Below are 20454 nucleotides of genomic sequence, written 5' to 3'. Positions count from 1 at the left end.
CCTTTTACAAATAAAATGATTTTCACCATCTACTTGCAACAGCCTCAAACCTCAGGGGAGGTTTTTAAAAATTACCCTTAAATATTTTACTGTAATCTAGAGGTCTACCGAACATTAAACTTAAAATTTAATCCTAGAAATATGTAGGAAGAAATCTATCCTTATTTTAAGGGAAGGAGACCGATAGAGATTGAACTTATTTTCTCAATATATGCTGAGTACATGAGTGCCACTAGTTTGAATCAAATAAATGATTCAATTCAATTTGGATTTGAAAAAATTGAATCATTTAATAAATGGGCGAATTTGATTCGATTTGCTAATTAAATGAATTGAATCCGGGTTTAAGGACATTGATTCGTTTATTCGTTTAGAATTCGTGTAATATATGGATCATAAACGAATCAAATATGCTCCATTCATTTAGTATTCGTTTAATTAAATTACTTACTTATCATTAACTATGTGTGAAAAATTTTAATGTCTAAAGGTTGATATAGTAATTATAAATAATAATAAATTTGTATTTTGTTGGATGTCAAATTTGTGGTTTTTTTATATTTTATTTTCTTAATTTTTGTTTATTAGTTATATATTTATAAATGAATTCATATTTAATTCGATTCATTATATGATAAATAATTAGTAAAAGAATCCAGATTCGACTTGATTCGTTTATTAATTCTACTAAATGAATTAAAAGAATTGAACCGAAATATTCATTTAATAAACTATTCGAATATGAATTCTGAGATTTCAGTTTGTTTAATAAATGAATCGAATCCAAATCAATAGAGTTTTTACCTAATTCATTCATGATTTGATTTGAATTCGATTTGTTTATTTGTTTTTCCGCTCATAAATTTAGATTTTAGAAAACAATAAAGAAATCAAGAGATCAGAGTGGCAATACCTACATACATACATATTTTATACATGTTGAAATAAAATCTCTTTGTCCCATGTCTTATCTACATTAGTAAATTTTAAAAGAGTAATGATACAGCCACAAACTCTTGTACAAACTTATTTTGTACAAACTGATGTGGCATGATAAGATTGGTTGAATTAAATATCACTTGGCTCACATGATTTGTTTTTATTAATTTATATTTTCATTCAACCAATGAATTAATGCCACGTCAGTTTGTACAAAATAAGTTTGTACAAGAGTTTGTGGCTGTATCATTACTCATTTTAAAAATATTAATTTGGACCTTGAAAATATTACTTATTTAGTTTAATTTTCTTTTTAAAAAAGGTAGAGGAGTGGACAAAATTTAAATAAAAATTTCAACTCCCTACTCACTCCCAAAAAAAAAAAAAAAATGTTTCGAACCCACCCTTAATTTAATACTGAGTTACAGGTTAAACCAATTGTCAATCTTCAAATTCACATTTTAGTATCTCCGGATAATTTTCTTTGAAATGAATCATTAATAATTATAAAATAAAAGGTAAATTAATAGCTGGACAATTGAATCTCTCTCTCTCTCTCTCTCTCTCTCTCTCTCTCTCTCTCTCTCTCTCTTCTTCTTCTTTTTTTTTTTCCTACCGAAAAGGACAAATGAATCTCCTTATGCTCTTTGAAAGCCCTTATTAATATTTATCCCTTTCAGTACTTAGGTCCTTTTTTTTGGGGTGGTGGGGGTGGGGGGAGGGGGATGGCTTTAACATTATATACAATATAATTAAAGTAACGTACAATCAACTCTAAGTATAAAATCTAATGGAATTAAAGCCCAGCACTTCCACTGTCATTAGGAAAATTTAATTTCCCCACCTTAAAATTAAGGAGAGAATGCATTTCATTGACCTAACCAAAAAGTTATTGACTAACATTACAATTTTATTGTAACTTTTAACAAATAAAATCTTAGTTACCTTAGGACAATCATATATTCCATTATGATTAACATCAAGGGTGTGATAGCAAAGAAACCCAAAAATTGCTTCTTCTTTTTTGGGCTCTATTAGGTTTTTAACATCATGAACATAATAGCATATTAGAAAGTAGGAAGAGGAAGGAGTGAGAAACAATATTAGAAACCAAAATATCATTCTCGATCGCTACATCAAATCTCGCAATAACTGAAGATGAAAATTGTATCCATTACCAATTTTCATGATTGTATTTCTCATTTGTTGTTTTAGCGGACTTCTCACACCACAGCTGTTTAGAAAAAAGAAAAAATGAAAAATCATTTCCTGTTCTGGTCACTTGATATTAATGGATTAGCGTATGGTATTGTTAATTAACAAACAGTTAGTCCGACAAATTGTTGTACATTATTAACTATTGCCAGCGTGGTGGCTGGCTGGTCAAGTGAACCTCCGCGGTTTCAATTTCATGGACCCTACCAAGACAAATCAACAACCCTTTTGATGTATTTTAATTTTATTAATTAACAATGTGAAAGTTTATCACATCGTTTACTTCGTTTAAATATTAGCTTCATCAGTTTGATTGTTTCTTTCCTTCTAGATGGGAGGCATAATTCTCAATGTACCAAATCCAAACACCTCTCATTTATCATCTTGATAACATCACATTATCAGTTAATGTAAACTAGTACAATTTGTAAATGCTGCTGCATATATAATGTGCACGATATAAAACATGGCCATGCGTCAATTGCGTGGGTGGGGTTGTTTAAATTGTAGGAATGGTCGCATCCTCATGATAGCTTTCTAAAATTCTACTTACGAGTGGATTATGAAAATGTGGTCGCCCTAAATTTTAGAGGTCGTAGCAACGTAATAGAATCTTTTTATTATGAAGTTGAACGTTAATTTTATGAAGCAAAAAGGCCGATAATATATTAACAGGCAACTCATATTGTCAAAGCTGATCTTCATGAAATGATCACAATATTGATACGCCAACCTCAGATAACTGTCAACAAAATGATTTTATAAAATCGATTTTTCGCAAGTATAGATAGATTGAAAGAATGATTTTCCCGCCTACCAACACCTTTCACAAAAGGAAGGTCGACTCTCACTCTCACATCAGAGATCAGACTTCTGGGCAGCTAAACAAAAATAAAACAGGAGTTCAAGGCGTTGGATAAATATGATAATATTTTTTAATTAATAAATATAATTATTTTGACAAAATTGTAACAATTTGCCAGTTGGGGATTCCTTTAAAGGTTAAAAATATTTTTGTAGCGAGCGCGCGTCATCTGATATTCTCCCTACGAAGGTTAATCTTATGATAAAGAAGATGGTGGGGGATGCAACATGTGAGTTATGTCTTACTTTGGGGAAGACCATTGTACACACTCTGATTACTTGTCCACATGTTCAAGAGGTTTGGCAGCTTATTTTCTTTTTCTTTTTGATACATTGGTGCATGCTCCTGGTAATGAGTTGTGGGATGTGTTTGATTACCCTAAAATTATGTTCTTTGTGCACGACCTGAAATTTTTGGTTACAATTCGGTGGAGTATTTAGCGGACTCGAAATTAGGGGCCATTTAACCATGTGTTTTTAGAACCAGCGAAAATATTTGAGAGTGCTAGCCAGGTAGTTTTGCCTCACGCTTCTCCTAATGGTGTTGCTGGTGTGGTGAATTGGGAATTACCTCCTGAAGCCGCCCCGGGGGGGGGAATGGGGGTGTTTAAACTTAATGTTCATGTGGCTATTGATGCTAATAGGGGTCCGGCTATTTAGGATATAATATCTCTCTCTAATATTAAAGTAAGGGTCAACATTTGAACTATTTTATAATAGGAATATTAAGGAGAATCTCAAATGATTTATGATTGTAAATACAAGAAGAACTCTGATTGTAATATATTAATATATATTAAAAAAATAATAGATAACAATACCACTTGATTATTAATGAATTAGCTTATACAATGTGTCATATATTATTTGTTAAATTAACTTAATCAATAGATGATGATGACAAACTGTGTAGATTAATTTGAATTGCGGGCGTATATGGTGGCTGGCTGGTCAAGTAAACCTCCACGGTTTAATATAATTGGACCCTACAAGCTAAGACAAGTCAACAACCATTTAATGAAAGCTTATAATTAACATAGTTTGACTTTGTTTTTATATATTTATACGTGTGTGTGCATCGTTTGACTTTATTTATATATACATGTGTGAGTGCGTGCATGTGCGTGCATGTGTGTGCATGTGCGTGTAGGTGTATGTGTGTGTGCGCGCGCGTGTGCAAGCGTCTTCATTTTTTTTTTTAATGTGAACATGCTCTTAAATTGTGCAGCTTAAGAGAGTTAAAAACTAAGGTGGCGTTTGTTTTTTTAATCTAAAATTTGAATAAACTTAAATTAGTCTGAATAATGTTAAATATCTAAATGACATGTTTTTTTTTTCATTTGAATCACTAAAAATAAATATTACATTGTTTTGTTTTTTAACTTAAAAAACCAAAAACCAATGTTTCTTCATCTGTACCCTTACAAATTATAAATGTTAAACAAATAATAAACATTTCAAAGAACATCAATAAGTTAATATATTATCATAATATAATCATGTTCAATTGAATACAATCATTTAATATTTTAAATTAGTAAATATTAGTCAAATTTATTGTTGTTTATGATGCTTTATATAAAAAATATTTATTAAACATTATAAAGACAAATAATACTAATTTGAAGAAAATAAAAAAGATAAAAATAATAATAGTCTACCACTATATTATCGTAAGTTATAGAGACGGGTAATAGTGCTAATTATTAAACTTGTTTAAGTAAGTAAAATAATCAAATAGAAATATTTTGGAAAATTGATAAACCTTTGTAATCAAAAGTGGAAAATAGAAAAATTCTCATGACAACTTTTTTTGAAAATATTATATGTCATTATATTAATATTATAATAAAAAAATATGTCGAAACCAGTTTTAATAAACACAATACTGAGGAGTATAACCTAAAATAAACCCTAAACTTACAGGCATTTACTCAAACCACAACTAATAGAGATTAGATTAAATCACTTTACGTAAAGTTATGAAAAGAATGTACGTAAAACATCCCTAATCAATGAGTAGCTCTCTCAAAATTTAGAGACGATTCATTGTAGAAGATATTCATAATATTCATTGTAGAAGCTATTCACATGAGAAACCAACTTGTACAATCTGATAAACAAAAATTCAATGGATTGTTCAATTTTCCTGAAAAGGATTCACATGTAGCAATCAATAAAATTTCGAGTCTTTTCGATTTAATTACTCTGACCAATAGCCGGTAGTAGTTGAAGACCCAAGATATCATAATTAAGCTTTTTCTTTAGTTTCATTTTCAATCATATTAATTACTTCTTGATCACAAAGAAAAAAAATTATATATTGATTGCTTAATTAGTTAATTAACTAATGGGTTCATAGACATAAAAAGAAAATGACGTCATTAAATATGTCATGGCCTTTACTTCATAATGATTAAGAACCAATTTATGAATGATAAACCTTTAGGGTTAGCATTTATATGTACTTATGGTGGCCAAATCTAACGAATAAACAAAGAAGATCGATGCTTAGCGATCCGGCAATGTTCCATTGTTTATATTTTAACGGACACTTGAGCTCGGCCACCTGCACTTCATACTTTGACTTTTATTGCTATTATTATTATTATTATTTTAAAATTCCCAAGTGGACAATTTGAGTATTTGACTCTCTTTCGAACTTTCTGAAAGATAACGTTCATACAAAATTTCAGATTAAAAGTGCCCAACAATTCCAGAAGTCAAAAATTTCAACATCTTTCTCTCAACGCCATCCATGCACGATCCAACTAATTCTCGTAAATTTTTACCAAATATAAAAGCATGATCTTAAATATTGTGAAATAGAGAATTATCAAGTGCCACTTGATCTTTAATTTTAGCAAGAATAGTTATTATCTATGGTTAGAAACAGTGGTGGTGCCAGAAATTTAATCTAGCAGGAGCTAAATTTAAATAATAATATAATTTAAAAATGGTCAACAAGTAACAAATACCAAAATAAAAATTCATTAATATATTCAATTCAATACATTTATAACTGATCTCACATTTGTTTTTGTTTTCATATGTTAAAAAAATTGAAGAATAACCTTATCATCTAGAATACAAAGTAAATCTTTTTCTTTATATACAACAATAATATCACTCAATCATTGATCTCTCATATGATTTCATAGATGATTTTTCACAAAATTCATAGCCATTTTTTTTTTTTTACTATAGTTATGAGAATTAGTTAAAACAATAAATAAATTAGTGAATATAATTTATCCTTTTTAGTATCAACTATTTTTCTTATTAGCTTATCAATTCCTTTCAAATTTTAAAAATTTGTTATTAGAATTCACTTCTACAATGTAAATATTAAGTTGAATTTTAAGTGCCATAAGACTCATTAAAGAAAAATCATTTGGATAAACTTAGTGAGGTGAAATAGTTTCTTTTTTGTGTGTGTGTGTGTGTGAGGAGAGTTAGGGCTGGAAAAACTTCAAAATACAATGTTTCTTTGTGGTTGGAAGTGTAAAAATAAATACTTAATATATTAGTTATTTTTAAATTTTAGCAAGGACTTTCTTGATAAATCAAATTCAAAATGGGACAAATATCTAACTAAATTTGTAAATTTTAAAAAGTCAAGGGGGGTGAAATGTAGCGTCGTGCCGCCGCCACTGGTAAGAAATATTATGCAACTTCATAAGTACAATAAAATTGTAACCAACAATACATCTAAACACTAAAAATAATTGTAGTAAAGTAACTAAACAAAAAATGTGAACATAATAAAAAATTATAGAAATAACTAGAGGCTTGTACTAGATAGTTTACTTAAAATAACTTTGCCACCTATTGTGGGATGCTTGAGGTTTAGGGATGGCTAACTGGCCATCCAAAATAGATGTTTATATATCCGGTCCAATTGGATTGAATAATATCCATCCAAAGCCTTTTGGACATGGATATTAGATGGATATCCAATATCCAAACCATTTATCCAATTTTCAAACTAAAAGTGAATAAATACAAAAATGTCTTAAATAAAAATATTTATTCTCGAATATACCCTCACAACAAAAATATAGAAAATATTTTAATTTTAGAAAATTAAGAAACATTTACTAGTGATTTTGTCTCATCGTCAGCATCACTGTTCCGATGGCGGCGCTGTTGCCAGTGGCTCTTCATATGGTGGCGAATTTATTATCATCAAACTCGCCACTTCATGATCTAAGAAGTAGATGTCACTTCCTCTTCCTTCTCAACTCTCATTCCTTTTCTGACCTACGGCACTGAACGTCAACCCCTCTGGCCTCTGCATTAGGAGGGATAGCACACATTGTTTTTGTGTGGTGTGGATTGTATTGTATATAATAATATTTTGTAATATCATTTTATATTAATATTAAAATTACATTAGTATTATTTAAATTTATTAATATTTTAGTATTATACTATCAATTTTTTGAAATTGATTATTGAATAATTTTTTTATAACATAAAAATAATTTTATAACATACTATTATCAAATAGTAAAAATGAAAAACATTACATTACATTTTTTTTAAATATTATAACATAATAGAATATTATAATATATTTTATTTCTATATATCACTTATCATAACATAAATGAAATTCATAAATTAACATTATATTGTATTATATTATAATGCAATATAATATTAAATTTTCAAATTAATTTTTTTATTAACGTTGAATATAATTATTTAATTTAAATTTATTTTCAAATATATTATTTTGATAAGTAACAAATGATTAAAATAATTCAAAACTGCTTACATATTTAAAGTAAAATAATTAAATAAAATATGAATAATGTTTTAATGCAATACAACCTAAACTCTACTCATGGGTTTATTTTATGCTCTTTATTGCATTAGATATCTTTTTAATGCAATGCAATAAAATTAGAAATTACAGTTATACTTATACATAAGTTTGCATAATATAAATTGCCAAACACACTCTTACCATATACCATTGGGTACTTAATTAAGCTAGCTGTGTATAATTTGTTTGTAATTTCTTTTTGCCAAATGAAAATGCATGTTAATGAATCTGTTTAAGGTTTGTATTGTAGGACCTGAAGTTGACTACTTCTAGACATACGTCATTTAGAGAAATTAAAAACTTTGAAGAATACATGCTGCTTCCTTTTTCTTCTTCCATTTCTATTTTTTTTTCTTTGAAAAAAATTATTATTTATTAATGATATAAAAGTTAACGGCTATAGTTTTTAAACATGCTATTAGAGATAAATTAAAAAAGCCACAGGTAGTAAATTTAATTTTACCAACCTATCCAACAACTATTAAGGTAAAGTTTACTTTCCGAATTAGAAATCACGGGTAGCAATCCTGAAAGAGTAAGACTAGAAGTTGTTTATTTATACTAAAATGAGAAGATGAAATAAAAATTAGAATCCCATTTATTTGTTTACATTATTTTAGATTGGGAATGAATTGTATTTTTAATTACAAAGTAAATATAAAATATATTTAGAAAATAAACTATCTATTTTATTATTAATTTTAATTATATAAATTAATAATTATTATCTAAAATTCTTAATTATGTGAATCATAATTTTTATTAATTTTAATTTTAGTTGTGAAAATTAAAAATTATTAATAAGAACAACACAAAAGAATCATTACTATTAATAATATAGTACAAAATTAATATTTCCTTAGAATAAACTATTTATTATTATTAATATTAAATAAATATAATAATATTATATTTTCAAATAAAAATAGTATACAATAATATTATCAATTCTCTATGAATATGATTATATTATTTTTAATAAATGTAATTTTATTAAAAAATATAATTATATTACTTAAATAAATTTAATATTATTATTTTTAAATAAATGTATCATTATATAATTTTAATAAATATAAATTATATCATATTTAATAAATGAAGGATAAAAAAAGAAGAGGTGAGAGTGGAAAATGCGAGTGAAAATCTCACTCCTTACCTAAAATATGAGTAGGACCCATAGAGTAAAAGTGTAAAACTCCTACTCTACTCCTCAAATGAATAAGAAAAAACTAAAGCGGAGGAATCTACACTCCCAACTCCCATTGCAGCAGGTAAACACTACATAAGACTTATTCAACTCCAACACTTAGGAAACAAAGATAATTAAAAAAGTTTAAAAAAAGGTTTCAGTTGGTCGCGCTTATCAAAAACAAAAGTAATTCTGAAATTATACCAAACGTATTCTATATATCCACAAACAGTAAATACTTCATCAGCAAACTGCCCTTGAAATAAAGCTCAAGAATTTTACTTCAGCTCAGCAGATTTGATGATGTCAATGAACTCCGGCTGAAAACAAAAAGAGGCACCAAGTATTAGCACAATAATACTAAAGCATACAAGGAACAGACGAGAAAAATCTAGAAATGCCAGCAATACCTTCAACGAAGCACCACCAACCAAAAATCCGTCAACATCAGGCTGTGCAGCCAATTCCTTGCAGTTTGCACCATTTACGGATCCTTAGATAGTTATGCAACGAAAAATCCATCAACTTTGGTTAATGCAATGTTAACAAATAAGTTTTACAAGCATTTATTCTATTTGCTGCTTTCTTTATATTTCAATTTAAGGGGATGATTGAAGAATTAATAATTCAAAGCGCATATTGCACATTATAAAAACAACCGAATGACAATAGCAAGTGGACTAGAACATGGGACACATTAATAGAGATACCTCCGTAGATGATCCGTGTTGCTGCAGCAATTTCAGGACTGGTGTTTGCAAAAAGCCATTTCCTCAGTTCAAAATGTACCTATTATACAGAACAGTAAAATTAGTATGAAAACAATCACCACTACCAATTGATAACTTTTTAGGAAATCCATCTAGCACAAGAAATCAGCATATTAACTATGACCTAAGAATTGATATGGTAAAATACACAAAGAGGGTAGTGGAAAATAACTGAAAAGAGTTGGCCGAGATGAGTGGGCAATCCAAAATTAGGCAAGGACAAATATACCCAATTATTCTAAAAAATGTATATATCCCGTTGATATATGATAATGACTTCAACATATAAGCTGAAGGCTGAGGACTTACTTCTTGAGCCTGCGCTGGAGTGGCAACCTTCCCAGTTCCAATAGCCCACACAGGTTCATAGGCCAAAACAATGTTTGACCAGCTTGAGACTCGATCTGGCACCAGAGTTGAAAAATGATTGAGGGAGATATAATTAGTAAAAAATGAGAGAAAAATAAAATCATCACTATTATATATTATCACGATTAGCATCTAAGTTGAAGCTTGACAGCATTCAGAAACATTTACATGCATTTAAATAATGATTGAGAAAATAAATCAGTGTAATAATAAAAGTAAAAGCTGAAGCAGATTTCATTTAGCATACAATAAATATCATTCATCTGTATAGTGTCATGGCCAAACAAAAGAGCCAATACAAAGACATAATTTTCTACATATAGTGCGCACCTCTAGTAAAAGCATTAAGGATAAACCACTGATGTGCCAAGACAATTGAAAAACTGTAGATATGTTGATATGATGAAATTATGATGAATAAGCACCAAAATGCAAGACTGAAGTGTTAGAGCAATACAAATAAACAACCGTTCCAATTTAACCCTTGTGATAAATACCAAACAAGAAATTTCTCTTGAGAATCTGCACAACACTAGATCATGAAATATGGTGCAATGAGAAATAATTACTGATATTCTTTGTTGAAAAGATAAACATGGTTGATTGCGTAAGGACATTTCCCTCAATAATAAACTTTGAAGAGGTAGAAAGTGCAATTATCATATGAAAAAAAAAAAAAAAGAAGGTGAATCCACCTAACACATGTATTCCCCTAAAACATATTAAAGTAATAAACAATTTATTCTTTTACAAGAAACAAATCACAAATAAAGTTATAAACAATTTCAAAAGACCCTATGATGGCCATGGTTTGAAATTGAAGAACATAAATGTTTAAAACGGCAGACAGCGAGACTGCACAAGAAGCTCTGTGCATGGCAATGAAATATGTACCTGCGATTGCTTTAGTTTGTGCAGCAACAACATCCATAGTAGATCCTGCTTCACGCTGCTCAAGTGTCTCACCAACACAAGCAATCACCTTCAAACCTTGAGAAAGTGCATATGCAACCTTATCCCCAACAAACTAAAAGAAATAAAAAGAGTCACAAAGTCAATGTTATCGTAGCAAATGTTAAGAAAACAAAGAATAGTAAATGAAATGCATACTGCACATACATGAGTTTCCTTTTAGAATGACAAGAAGAAGGGTTTGAAATCGTAATTATCAAACAGTAGGTAAGTTTGGAACTGTGTCATAAACCATATAGCTTACCTCATTTGATTCATTCAAAATGAGTCTCCTTTCAGAATGACCAAGAATGACCCAAGGAATACCCAAATTGACGAGCATTTCCGCACTGCACATACATGAGGCAATGAACTGTAAATTTGCAATTAAAAAAGTTCTTGTTTAAAAATGCCATCCTCAGAAAGAAAATAGAATAAAACAAAATGAAACGCAATGACTAATGAATATCATACCTAATCTCACCGGTGAAAGCACCTCCCTTCTTGACCCAGCAATTCTGTGCCGCAACATGAAAATCAGGCCTCAACGAACTCTTCACCAGTCCAAGAAACAGAAACGGAGGGCTAACAACGACCTCTGCAATTGCATCAAAGTTATCAACACTTTAAATTATAGAACAAACAAAACGCCATTTAAAATTAATCTTTTAACCCATAACAAGATTTCTTTAAAAAAAATTTTTACAAAAAAAAAAGAGATAAAAAAGCAGTAAATATTTAAACGACATAACTTACCAACGACATCAGAAGATGGAACTTGACCTTCATTGAGTACGCTCACTATCTTTTTCACTTCTTCAGGTGTTCCATTCTACATTTTTAGATTCGAGCCAAAATTTACAAATAATTCAATAATCACACTAATAATAAATTCAGCTCAACAGATCTCATAATTTCATAGATCAAATTCAGCTCAAACTAATATAACGAACAATAGCAAGTGATCGAAAACTTACGCATTTCCAGTTACCGCCGACGAAGAACTTCCTGCCCATGTTCGACGAGTGCGTGTGTCGGTGTGTGTGTTATGTTTTATTTTCTATTTGTTTGGGCTTTCGAACAAATATCGAGAAGTTAATATGAAATTTTTAGTTAATTTCAAATTACAGTTATGGCCTGGCATTTGGAATATGTTTTTTTTGGAGTCTTGAGCAAATGAGCAGCACACAGGAGGGTAAGTCTGTCAATGAAGGAGAAGGAAATCGTCTATCAGAATCGGATAGCAAATGGTTTTTGTGGCCCACGGGTTTGTAAGGCACGGAATGAGTGGGTGGTGAGAAGAAAGATCACGTGATGGGCTCGCTTATCTCTGTTTGCTTTCATTTGTGCTACTCGTGAGTCGTGCATTTAGTTACTATCGCAACACGACTCATGTTCATAATCAACAATAGTCAATAAGCGATTACTCACACTTGGAGGTAGAGAAAGGGCCGAACGGCACGTGATACGATACGGAAATGACACGTGTTCGTACAATACGATACGGTACAAATATATTTTGATGGGATATGATGTACGATATGATAAGCACCGAATTTAGAATTTTAGGCACGTACGACTTAAAAGCACAGTATGATTAGAGATGAATTAAAGAATGACACGAAAAAAAAAATACAATAAATACGTCTTACTTTTTAATGAAAGTTAACTTAAAGTTTTATAATTTTACAAATAACTTGAAATTGAATATTTTAATATATTTTATTAGTGCAAATTTTCTAAATTTATTTAATTCTTAGTTAAAAATACTATAATTAATTTATGTTTATAATTTATTAAATAAAATAATTGATATTATGATTTTAATAAATAAAATTATAAATATTATGATTTAGAAATATGTATTAATATTATTATAAACTATAATCTATAACTCTATATAAGTCCGAGTTAAAAATTAAATTAACCCTTAAGAAAAATTTATTCTTATTGTTGGTATTAAGTATTAAAAAAGAATTCTAATATCGTATGGTCAAATTTAATAATTAACATTACATTCTCTTACTATTATTAGTTTATTATTATTGAATATGTGCTTGAGTTTTGAATTTTTGATTTTATCAAATTTGAATAAAAACACATAAACCCAAAAAAGTACATAAACTTGAAAAAGTACGCCAACAACTTGGCATGCGCTCTTAAAAAAAAAGCTAATCATGTTTTTTTTCTTAAGTATGACATGACATGGCCCACGATATGACATGAGTGAGCACGACACATATGTTGGGCTAGGCCTAAGCAAAACAAATTAGGCAGGCCATGGTACGACACGAAACAAATAGTGGGCACGGAATGACATGATCATGAGTGCGCATGGGCCTTCCTTTAATGGGCGGGGCCGACATGGCACAACTCATTGGCTATCTCTACTCACACCACTTTATTATATTTTACTTTTTTTTAATATTCTCATGGATTATTTTAAAATTCTTTTTGTAGGACTTTCTTTTTTTCTTTTTCAAATGCAAAATTCCTTATAATGACGAGTTAACAAGATCAAATACCTAGAGAGTAATTATATATTTTGTATAAACCTTTCAATTTTTATTTTTACATGAAAATGATATCCAAATTCCAAACCCTTAAAAGTATCCAAGTGTATGAATACACAAACCTTCTTATAAATTAGGTTGCTGTGATTAAGAGTGAAGCTTACTTTAAAATTGTAGGTAGGCCAAAATTTTATAAAACTAAACTTATGGAGTTAAATTTTAAAAAATATTGGGTTAAACTGTTAAATTATTAAACTTACAGGGTCAAATCTTAAAAAAAAATTATTTTAAAAACTAAATTTATAAAGTTCATCTTATATTTTTTTTTTAAGACCAACACCTGTCTTAGGACAATTCCTCTCCTAACTATGACTAACAAGTCCAACTAAGAGTAGTAAAATCCGGATCCAGATCCAAATATAGGTACATCAACATCCGGATTCGCATTGATATTTTGTCATCTGCATTCGTATCCAGATCCTTAAAGAAGTATACAGATCTGGATGTGGTAATATTGTGCGAACTGCAGGTAGATTTGTTGGATATCTAGATCTGCATAATGCTAAATTTAAGTATAAAAAACTAAATGAGTTTATCGAATAAAATCTAATCATAATTCAACAACCAACAATTCAGTATCTAGAATAACATATACCATTATAAAAAATCCAAAAAAAAAATATCACAACATAAATCAAACATTTATAATAATATGAATCCAACTATCCAAGTCTAAAAACATCACAAATTCACAAATAAAAACACCACAAATTTACACAGATTCCAAGCTGCTATGTTTTACTTCTAGGGCTAGGTTTATCATATGTACTTAATGTTCATATAAAATCTTAATGTCGAATATGAATTTTAGTTGAATGTAAAGTTATAGATTTTAAAAATAAATTATCTATTTTGGAAAAGAAAGTTGAGGATATATACTTGGCTAATAGTGCAACCACACGCATTATTATTCAAGATAAAAAATATTTCTTTGAAATAAAATCATCTAAAGAAAAAGTAAATACTATACCTAGTCTGACAGACCTATATTCTCGATCACAATTTATACTTGTTCAACAATCTAACATTTCCTATTACTCGCTTTTGGTTGTGCTATGCACATTTTTATATAATCTCCTCAGTGCAAAAAGATGAGACATCAACGTCATTAAGTGATTTATGTCGGTTTCAACTCACCTTCAATAATTTTTTATCTTGAACCCTTAACTGGTGACCTTTTCACTGTAGCTTTTATGAATTCTCACTTTGATGAGACAATGTTTTCATCATTGAGGGATAAAAAAACCTCTGAAAGTAAGACATGAACTTTCTTTAAAAGTTTTAACTCATTTAAATTCTCGTACCAGTCAATGCAAAGATGAAGTATGAAGGATAGTACATTTGCAACAAATTGCAAATCAATTACTAGGTGTATCTAGCGATATAACAAAAGTAACAAAGCCACACAATCATGCTCCTAATACACCAGCTCGGGTGATTATTCTTGTTGAACAATCAAGTTTAAAAGCAGCAACTGAGTTATCTGTTATATGTCAGACACGTAATAGACCACTTGGTTTCAAAATAGTGCTCGTTAAAAGAAGTGAATGAAAAATCAGGATCCTATTGAAAATGATAATTAACCTATAAATGTACCCACATCATTTGGATCACCAGTTCTAGATGGACTGATGATCCCTGAAGAGACATATGTCTCTGAAGTGATAGTAACTCCTGAATAAGTATGAAAGCACAAAAATGAGAAAAAAAAAAATAAGATTATACTTATACAAGGAAAATGTAGGATAATAATAACTAAGCTTTGACAATTTATTTTTATTCACAGTAAAAACTGAAATTGAAAATGATTTTGGGACTCAAACTGTCGATGAATGTGGACAAAGGGATGACCGTCCTTAATGGAAAAAAATAATTCAAGCACAACTGACTTTTCTAGCTAAAGGTAAAGTTTTTTGACCTGTAGTTCGAATATCTAAAAATATAATTCATTTGATAGAAATGGATATTTATGAGAAAACGTAATGAACATAATAAAATAAGTAGATACAAAGCACAACTAGTTGCACAATGTTTCTCACAGAGACATGATATTAATTATGAGGGTATGTATTATTCAGTAATGGATCTTATTACATTTTAATTTTTAATCATTTTAGCAACTCAAACAGACTTGATATACGTCTCATGACCGTAGTGATTACATATCTGTATGGGTCAATTAGCGCTAGTATTTTCATGAACATCCTTGAAGGATTCAAAATATCTGAAGCATATAAATTAACAAATCACAATCTGCGTTCAATCAAGCTACAACAGTTGTTATATAGATTGAAAAAAATTGATGCACGTGTACAACTGTTTAAGTGAATATTTGATTAAAGAAGGGTTTTATTCACCTGTGTGTATTTATTGAAAAATCTGAAACTAAATTTATAATTGTAGTCGTTTATGTTGATGACATGGGCTTAGTTGGAACTCCCAAAGAGTTTCTTAAAGCTGTTGAATATTTAAAGAGAGAATTTAAAATTAAACATTTGGGGAAAACAAGATATTGTCTTGGTCTGCTGATTGATTATAAAACAAATGAAGCACTTATCTATCAATTTATTTATGTTGAAAAAATCTTAAAGCATTTCAGTATGGATAATGCTCATATGCCAAGCACTCCTATAGTTGTTATGTCTCTTGATCCCAAAAAGAATCTTTCCCATCTTAAAAAGGATGATGGAGAGATACTTGGGTTTAGAAGTACCATATCTAAATGCAATTGATGTTTTATTGTACCTAGCCCAATGCATTTAACCAAACATTGCATTCTTTGTAACTTGTTGGCAAGATTTAGCTCAGCGGCACTCAATTCCAATACGACGACATTGGAACGACATCAAACATATCTTTCGATATCTTTGCAAAATGATGAACTTGGGGCTAATTTATTCAAGTGGACCAATAGAGAATTTTGGTCTTACCGGTTATGCAAACTCAGGTTCGCTCTTTAATCCCAACAAAGCTCATCTAGAAGCAAGATATATTTTCACTTAGAATAGCATGACAATTTTATGGTGATCGACTAAGTAGACTTTCGTTGCACCTCCTCTAATCACTTAGAGTTCCTTGTGTTAGATAAATCAAGCACAAAGTGTGTTTGGTTACAGACTATTATCCATTATATTCAAAGCACTTATAATTTGACTTTCACAACAGATGTTTCAACAATTATATATGAGGAAATGCTGCTTATATTGCTCAAATTGGAATATATCAAGGGAGATAGAACTAAGCATATCTCCTCCAAAGTTCTTTTACACTCATGAGTTGCAACAAGATAAGAAAATTAAGGTTAAGCAAATATACTTTATTGGTAATTTTGCTAATGTTTTTACTAAGTTTTGCCCGCATTAAATATTTGAGAAGTTAATCCACAATATTAGCACGTGTTAACTCAACAAATTAAATTAACATATGGTATTTGAGGTAGCATTTTGCTAAGGGGAGCATATTTTGAAGAGAAGAATTTTGCAGTTATATTAGATAAATATGCATTATACTCTTTTTCTTTTTACCAAGTTTTGTCCAACTAGATTTTGCTGATAAGGTTTTAATGAGGCCGTTTTAAATACTTGCACTATCACTTCTTATCTTGAAAGTTATTTCTTATCTTGAAAGTTATATATGTAATTAAAGTGATGAATTCAAGGGGGTGTTGTAAATTATTGACTCCACTCTTTAAAATCCCACATTCGAATCCTTCCCATTTGCATGTGCTTAAAATTTTATTATATTTGCATGTGCTTAGAACACCCACTCTTTAATTTATATTGTTTTAATATAAATTACGAAAAAAGGATAAATAATAGCCAATATAAAATTTTATTATTTATTTATTTTATAACGCCGCTAACTTTAAAATCATCTTTACCGCCTGAAGGGTAAAAAGGGAAACCAAAAAAGTCTATCTCATGTCCAAACCCTTCCCCGACATCATTTCCCGCCACCATAAACACAAAGTAGGGTTTCACTCAAATTTCACACAATTCGAAATCCTCACTCAAATCAAACCCATTCACTCTTCATCAATTCATTTCGATTTTTCTGAACTCTCTCGCAAATTTGAAAACCTCAGATCTAATTTTATTTACAAAAATGGCCGGCCAATCTGATCCTCACGTCTCTCTGTTTTCTCCACCAGAGGTTTCTATTGCTTCACTAATTTACATTTTTTTTAAATAAAATTTTGGCCTTAGTTTAGAAGTTTTGATGTAATTGGTTTTGGATTTTTTTTTTCTAATCAGGTTGAGTTTATGGCGGAAGATGAATTGGTGGAGATTGTGCCGAATATGAGAATGGATCCTCTAAATTTTATCTGTGTATTTCCCGAATTTACCATCTTGTTGGAGTTGAGCTTAACACGCTGTTCTTGTTAATATTGAAATGAATTGTTTGTTGAGTTTGCAGGGTGATTTTGGTCCCTTTTACCCCCAAATACCGGTCAAAGTGCCATTGTGGCTTGCGGCTGCGTTGAAGAAGAGAGGGAAATGCACAATTCGGCCACCTCAATGGATGTCAATTGGTGAGCATTTTAATTTGAGTTTATTTTGTGTTTATTCGATTTAATTTTTTTATTTGGCATTTTCTGGTGTCTTATAATCTGGGGCCAAAAGTAAGAAAAGGAAATATGTTCAGCTTCAGATGTATTGTTTCTCATTTGTTGTCATATTTTTTTTTCCATGTGGTCTAGAAAATTTAACAAAGGTTTTGGAAGGAGAAAGAGAAGATCGAGGGACATTTCAGGCTGTGCCTTTCCATTACATCGAGATCTCTAGACTTCTTTTTGACCAGTGAGCATTAGTTATTTTGTTTGTTTGTTTGTTTGATTGGTTGAATGCTTTCAAATGTGACCATATTAATGACGACTGTAATTTTTGTGGGTGGTAGTGCACGTGATGACATTCCTGATATTTATATGGTGAGTTTGAAGGTCTTAAACCTTGTTTGATAAAGCATTTCAGTTTTTCCAAGGATGTTAACCTTAGTCTTTTTCCCCTAGGTGAGGTCCCTTATTGAGGACATCAGGGATGTACGACTGCATAAAATTGAGACGAACTTAGAGAAATTTAGTGCTACATCTGCAGTGAAGGTAGGTTTTTTATCTCTTGTCCTGAATCTGTTGATTGTGATCACTACAATTTGCCATTTTGCAGCCTTATAGAATTTATTTTGATCATCATTTAAGAGATATGACAAAAATGAATATATGTAAAAACAGAAGCAAACAATTTGAATTTTTTAATGCTGAAAAAAAAGGCTGAAGAGCATGAAGGGACAAGTTTTGTGTTTGAAACTTGGGGGAGAGCAAGAAGAAATCCTCTTTATGAAACTTGAAGAATCGCACTTCTCCCATTTCGCTTGTCAAAATAAAACTCAATGCACTTTTTCCCCCATGGAGAGGAATTATACAGCAGAGATAATGTGTAAATTATTAAAACTTCCCTTGTTATGTTTATGATCTTGTGGAGCCAGCTTTACTCTGAAGATTAGCATCAAGCCAATTGATAGACTGGAGTAGACGTCAGGGTTGTTATGTTTAGCGCATCTTCAATAATTATTTTGATGATTATCAAGACATTGTCAGTGAGAAATTATCAAAATACTTGCATAAATTTCCCCTGGGTTGCAAATCATGAAACATTTATGTGAATCATGTGTCCATTATTTATAGCATGGACTGTTGAACTGCATTTATATTTGTTTTCTTTTTGGTTACCTTGCTTCTAAAATGTCTAATATGGTATTTCAGATTGCCCATCTGTCTGCAATGGAAGTGAATGTAGTTCGTCCATTTGTTGTGAGAGCCCTACAGGCTTTCTATAAGCATGATAATCCAGTACTGCTGGTGGATTTAGATAGTGTATCTGATAGACAGTCACACGTAACTAGACAGCGACAATTGCCTAATAATGCACAAAAAGTATGGGCTCACACTTTCTTTTTTCTCCATTCTCAATCTCATTTTATTTCTCACAGATTTTATCAGTTGACAGTCTGCTGCCGATATAAGAATAATGAGATTTACCCATTGAAAAGGCATTTAGTTATTTGACCAATTCTTTTGTTCTACAGCAACCTCTGAAGCGACGGTAGTTGATCTCAATCCTCTAATCTCCTTCCATCTGAACTGGAAAATGATTGATTTCAGTCAACTGGCATAGAAGGTACAGCTTGAAATATTTTCCAATGGATCCTTTCTTTGATCAAGTGCGTTGCTCATTGTAATTGTCATAACACAGTGTTTCTTTAAGGGATGTTATATTTATTGATATCTTTTTTTTTTTAATATTACAAATAAACATTCATCTACGAAAAATGTTAAAGATTCCAATGGATAACATGGAGAATTGCCTTTTATTAAGTACAATCAACACGGTCCTGAATTTGTTAAGTTCTGAGTTTAGAGACAGTATTTGCCTCTTGCACATGTATATCATTAAATATCAATTACCCATGTTAGCATTAGTCATTAAAGGTTGTATGTGAAAACCAAATTTTTGAGTTTAAATAAGCAAGAGGCTACCGTGGTGTAAAAAGAAAAGATTAAACAGACAATTGCTTTTCTGGAGGTTAGAGATGTGTTACAGAGCTCATACATATTGTGAATAGCCTAGATGCAGGGAAAGACAAGAATAAAATGTTGGTTGAGGTAGGAAGAAGACTTGATAGGAGAAAGATACAGCAAGGGTAGAGTTGAATTGTGGATGGTGAGCTGAAAATTAGTTATTTTCTTACCTA

At 30.3% G+C, this 20454-nt stretch overlaps 2 protein-coding genes across 2 annotated transcripts; one reads left to right on the top strand and one right to left on the bottom strand.

Moving 5' to 3' along the window:
• Window positions 1-9074: 9074 nt before the first annotated feature.
• On the bottom strand, window positions 9075-12278 carry LOC102626726 (triosephosphate isomerase, cytosolic). The gene is made up of 9 exons (XM_015532682.3): window positions 12112-12278; window positions 11891-11966; window positions 11609-11732; window positions 11400-11484; window positions 11078-11210; window positions 10124-10218; window positions 9755-9833; window positions 9455-9537; window positions 9075-9364 (listed from the first exon to the last, which is right to left on the bottom strand). The coding sequence occupies exons 1-9, from the start codon at window positions 12148-12150 to the stop codon at window positions 9323-9325; spliced, it is 756 nt and encodes a 251-aa protein (XP_015388168.1). The 5' UTR covers window positions 12151-12278; the 3' UTR covers window positions 9075-9322.
• Window positions 12279-17605: 5327 nt separating this feature from the next.
• Window positions 17606-20119, top strand: LOC102627011 (DNA replication complex GINS protein PSF2). The gene is made up of 8 exons (XM_006486422.3): window positions 17606-17859; window positions 17961-18035; window positions 18124-18238; window positions 18407-18506; window positions 18604-18634; window positions 18716-18805; window positions 19466-19636; window positions 19789-20119. The coding sequence occupies exons 1-8, from the start codon at window positions 17812-17814 to the stop codon at window positions 19807-19809; spliced, it is 651 nt and encodes a 216-aa protein (XP_006486485.1). The 5' UTR covers window positions 17606-17811; the 3' UTR covers window positions 19810-20119.
• Window positions 20120-20454: the final 335 nt, after the last annotated feature.

This window comes from Citrus sinensis, chromosome 4, assembly GCF_022201045.2.
Source record: "Citrus sinensis cultivar Valencia sweet orange chromosome 4, DVS_A1.0, whole genome shotgun sequence".
In the NCBI taxonomy this organism is placed as follows: domain Eukaryota; kingdom Viridiplantae; phylum Streptophyta; class Magnoliopsida; order Sapindales; family Rutaceae; genus Citrus; species Citrus sinensis.
Note: the sequence above shows the minus strand (reverse complement) of the source record. Positions and strands in the feature narration are given on the sequence as shown.